At 38.1% G+C, this 5,574-nt stretch overlaps 1 gene segment (V, D, J or C); it reads right to left on the bottom strand.

Annotated features, from left to right (window-relative positions):
* On the bottom strand, positions 1-4,490 carry LOC130220744 (Ig gamma-1 chain C region secreted form-like). The segment is given in 4 exon segments: positions 1-512; positions 682-993; positions 1,076-1,363; positions 4,312-4,490. Coding segments are annotated over 4 exon segments (1,020 nt in total).
* Between the last annotated feature and the right edge of the window lie 1,084 nt (positions 4,491-5,574).

The raw sequence follows: 5,574 nt of genomic DNA, 5'->3' as shown, positions 1-5,574 counted from the left end.
ACTGTATTTATTTGAATACAAACAAATGAAGCACATAATTATGAATGTATTGTGTTCATCACACTGTACTGCATCAAAGACAAAGCCAGAAATAAAAAACATAGATGATCTGACAATGAAGAACATACGAGTGAGATAACCATTCATGATCTTGTGGGATCTTCATCTATAATAGTCACATTCACATGCCTTCGATTCTTTTTTACTTCTAGACGTTGAAATTAGTAATGGAGATGCTGTATCTTTCATGTTGGCATGTTTGACTGCGCAAGTGAAGATGTTTTGGTGATCTTCATACTGTCTTTTTGGTATCGTCAGAATGCTGAGAACAGATGTAAAATCTTTCTGGTGGACGCGAGTGTTGGTTGAGCCCTCTATATAAGGCTGTTCACCCAGTTGCCACATGATATAGACGTCACCCAGGTTTGGGCTGCTGACTTCACACACCAGAGAGACTCTGTCTGTGCTGAAATGATCAGGTTTGTAAATGACAACTCTGGGTGTCTGTCTATCTGAATTTGAGAAACAGAAAAATCAGACAAAAGTGAAAAACTGTTTAACAAGCTAGCTTTCTATATAGCTAGCTATATCTACTTGTGTCAAATGTGCTTGTGCTTTTTTGTTTTTGATGATCTCTGAATGCACACAGAGCCACAAGGTTAATTATTTAGACTAACTTACCTCCTTTATCAATACTGATTTCCTGCTTGATGTCTCTGTCATTAAATGCGTCATAAATGGTGCAGGTGACCGTTTCTCCATTAAACCACTTGTTCGCATCAACAGAGATTCTGTAAATTTTTTTAAACTGTGAAACTTCCCGGGAGAAGTTCACAGTTCCTCGTTCACTGTATACAGGCATATTATTCACTTTGCAGAAGACTGAAGCTTCTTGCACTGCTATTCGTTCATTTCCAGAAACAATGGCTTCCAACACAACTCTATTATTGTTGAATAATTCACTCACGATTGGAGGCTTCAGTGTCAGTTTACCTGCAACACAAAGGAACCAGAAAGTAAATGATTTTGATTTTAAGAGTTCAATCTAAGAGCAAATTAACTTCAGATGATTTACCATTGAAGATCTTTGTCACAGTGATTTTTTCTCCCTGATGTTTGACCTCACAGGTGTAAGTATTTCCAATCAATGCCTCATTGCTGAGTTTATAAAGACTGTGTGCCGTATAAAGACCCTCGGGATTCAGTTCGTACTGCAGGTTTGACTGTCTCCGGCTGTTTCTCTCATTAACTTTCCACTGCACTGTGAGGTTCATGGGATAAAAATCCTCAATAACACACATGACAAACACGCTTTTCTGAGTTCTCACAGGAACCAGGCTCAGGGTCGGTGATTGTGGATACACTGAAATGAAAATAATCCACATTTATATACAGTAAAACTTCTGAAGATGTGAAAAAACACAGTTTAAATGTGACATGATACATAAATGTGACACTTTCAAATAAATAAACACATTTAAAAGTATATATATATATATATATATCCTCACCTTTTCAGTTGTCTTAATTGTGTGCTTTCGCTGCTGTGCTACACAAGTTACGTTGCTTTCATTTATTGTAAATATCCTGAGTTAAAGGCTGAGTTGACATTGACTTGTAGGAAACATTAAAAACAAACTAAAGTTTTGGTAACAGTAAAGCTGAACTGAAAATGCATTTCTATTTTTGAAAATGATTTCACTGTTAACTCAGTTCTGAAAACACTGACTTTACTGTCGTTTGGTTTTGGGTAATTATGATCAACATCAGGATTTTGAAATGTTTCTTAAAAGTCAGCAATGTAGTGATCAAGTGTAATGTAAGGTTTCCACTTTTTCTTTTTTTTTTTCTTTTAATTAACTTTTATTTAGAAAAGAAGAATGTACAATATAAATCAGGAAGTAATCTGTAGAAGACTATAATACAAGAATATACAATTACAAAGTGATGATAACAATAAGTAAAAAGAAGTAATAGAAAAAATAAATAAATAAAAAAATTGAACAAAATGAAGAAAGGGAAAGTACAAAGTTAAATAAAATTACAAAAAATACAGAAAGCATTAATTACTAACATACTGGAAGCATGATATTTTCATAAGTTTCTATTAACTTGCAGAATTTTTTGTTTTTAGATACACGTATAGCTTTAAGCAAGGAATCAATTTCAATTAGGTTTCCACTTTTTCTAATTTAATTAATTCTTTGCCATTTGCTCATCAGTTCAGACACTAATAATTCTGGTGATAAGAACCCTATGGCTGTCTGGATTATACGTTTATTCAGTGCCACCACCATAAGGTGGCCAATTAATCTTTTGGTATATTGTGAAATTATGGACAGATAACTCACTCAGTTCTAATGTAAGCCTCTTCTCCACTTTAATTTAAATGATTGTCATTTTACAAGGAATCTACTCAAGTTTGTTCTAATATATTTGACAACTGATGATTTTGCTTGTTTATTTCAAAGCACATCATGCTGTGTGAGTTTTAGAAACCTGAGCCGCAGGAGCCAACAGTTCTGGTGAAGCATGAGCAGAGGTCAATAATATTCATTAAATAACCTTCCAAATAAGGTAAAAACAGAAACTTTAACTCTTTTCCACTGTCAGGCCAAACATTCTGTTTCCTTAACCTTGATGTTCTGTGGTGATCCAGTCCAGTCAGCATGGAAATGCCTTAAAGGGCACCTATGGTAAAAAATCTACTTTTCAAGCTGTTTGGACAGACATATGTGCATGTATGGTGTATAGACCGTCATATTGGGGTGATATAAACACACCCAGTGCTTTTTTTTCAATTTAATAACATAAAAAACGCTGGACCAATTGGAGCGGTTTTCAGATCGACCGCAACTTTACGTAGGAGTGCGGTCCCCCCGCCCACCAATATTGATTGACAGGCGCATCATCATATCCTCAGTTTGTTGATTCACGTCCGCCATTTTCAGCGGGAGTCGAAGCGATATCATTAAAGGAACACGCTAGCTCTATTTTTAGATGCAAGGCTCATTGGGCTCAACACAAGATCAATATTCTCCACATTATCGCTCTAATGGGAATTATTGGTTGTATCTTTAGGTAGGTTTGCAAACATGTGTACTTCTCATTGAGTCTACCTTATACTTCAGCCGTTTGCATTTCTCGTGGTCCCAGAAGCTCCCTGTGATCTTAACTAGCATGCGTTTTAGAATTCTAAACATAGGTTTCTATCAGGGTACACTCAAGTCGACGGCTGGGCGCCGCGGACCGCTGCAGAAACCTATGTTTAGAATTCAAAACTGCGTGGCACGGCGATTCGGGACACTTCATGTTTCTGCCGCACCACAGAGAGTGTCTGGTGTGCCGTGTCGCGGCTTTGAGCGAAGCATCCGGTGCCTCAGTCAAAGTTAATTCAGTGTGCGTGGTTATTAGTCTCGGTGTACAAGCTCGGCACTTGAAACTAGCACACAGTTGGCTGTAAAACTAAACAAAGACACAAATGATTTTGTACTCTCTGCTTGGTCTGTGTCAGAGTCGTACATGTACGACTGAATGCGGATCCTCTCAGTCTGCCTGTCTGTGTTGTAAACACAGAGCGGGTGAGCTCATGGCCCCGCCCCTTGTTACGTTGGGTGGGAAGCCGAAACTAATTTACATGTGAAGCAACACACCCCTAAATCAACGAACTGTGGACACGCCCCCAACATGACACTTTTTAACACATTATAATAAACAAATCTGAATTGTGTTTTAAACTGAACCTAAACTGGCACACTCAGAGGAACCATAATATTAATATTAAATCATAAAAAAGAGGTCAACTATGTGCCCTTTAATTTTCCACTGTGGTGCTGATAACTGAACACTTTGGAAAGTAATAGAAACTGTATCAGTCATTGTCACAGTAACATACGTAATTTAAATAGCAAAAAATAAATAGTTGTTTTGGGACTTTGATATTTTGCAATATAAAAATAAATTAATAATAAATAAATAGCGTGCTTCTGTTTAGCCAGCTTTGGAGAAACTAGCAGTAAGGCCAGAGTTGCAACATCATGCACAAAAGTGTTTTTGAGCCACGCAGTTAAAACTCACGTGGAAACACAACCGGAACGTACCAGACTGTTCTCAGAATAGTTCACCAATCACCACTATAATGAAAATGCAGACTTTATCCTAGAGACAATTCCAAAGTGTAAAAATGGACTTATAAAAGCATTTCTGGAGACTTTTTGCACTTACCTATACCACATACCTTACATTATATAGTGTAAACACTACAAGTTACACTCTAAAAGTTCATAAAGTCAAGAAACAAACATCACTTGCCTTGACCTTGAGCAAAATGACAGAAAAAACACCAAAGAACAAGGTTGAGGATTTTTCCAGGATCTGTCATCTTGATCTCACTTCACAAGAGTAACCTACATGTAAGTGTGTTGAAGCAGGGTTGGATCTGGGACTGTCTTAACTGCCTAAAGAGCAACAAGTTTGTACTGAAACCAAATAGACTTCACACTCTCTGTGCACAAACAACATATCAGACCACAACTAATATTTGTTATTTGGAAATACCAAAAGACTTTGGCCACACTTATGTAACATACACCAGATGACCACAGGACCTCAAATCAGCTCCCGAGTGCACTTGGGGCTGACGCATCACCCAAGGACAGTGATAACGCCACGCAGCCAAAACACCCACTGTTGATAGAGACACTATCGCTGGCCCTCTGCTCAACACAGACAGACTGTGACGCATCAGAACAGCATCATGTCTCGTCACTAAAAAATGATCCTCAGGAAAACAGCCAGGAAAACATATTTCAGCAGCCAGAAACTCCAGAGCCACAGCCTCTGTCACCAGACACATTCTTATTGTCACCTTGCTCGCCTCTCTTGGATTTCTCAAAAAAGATGGAGCAACTGGTGCATGCTGGAACTAAACTTTCACACTCCATTGCCGCAAGCCTCCAGTTACCTACCAATGAGTTTGCTCATTTCTTTACTGACAAGATCAATAATATCAGAAAGACAATCAGCTCATCCAATCAGCCAAGTTGTGTCGAAGTCAGACAAGCTCAACCACAACTTAAGAAATCAGACATTATGTCTAATTTCATGGAAATTAAAGGTAAAATCTTAGAAGAGATCGTGCAAGTTATGAAAACATCAACCTGCAGTCTTGACACGCTCCCCACATCGTTCTTTAAAACGGTGTTGACCTGCTTAGAAATGGATCTTCTAAAAGTGGTAAATGCTTCACTTCTCTCGGGGATTTTTCCTAACTCACTTAAAACTGCAGTTGTTAAACCCCTCTTGAAGAAGAGCAACCTGGATAACACCCTATTGAGCTATTACAGGCCCATCTCAAATCTCCCTTTCATTGGCAAAATCATTGAAAAAGTTGTTTTTAACCAGGTTAACAAGTTCCTAAACTACAAGGGGTGTTTGGACAATTATCAATCTGGTTTCAGACCACATCACAGTACAGAGAGCGCCCTTATAAAGATAATCAATGACATCCGCCTAAATACAGATTCAGGCAAACTAACAGTGCTGGTATTGCTCGATCTCAGTGCTGCATTTGAC

This window comes from Danio aesculapii, chromosome 3 (assembly GCF_903798145.1).
Source record: "Danio aesculapii chromosome 3, fDanAes4.1, whole genome shotgun sequence".
In the NCBI taxonomy this organism is placed as follows: Eukaryota; Metazoa; Chordata; class Actinopteri; order Cypriniformes; family Danionidae; genus Danio; species Danio aesculapii.
Note: the sequence above shows the minus strand (reverse complement) of the source record. Positions and strands in the feature narration are given on the sequence as shown.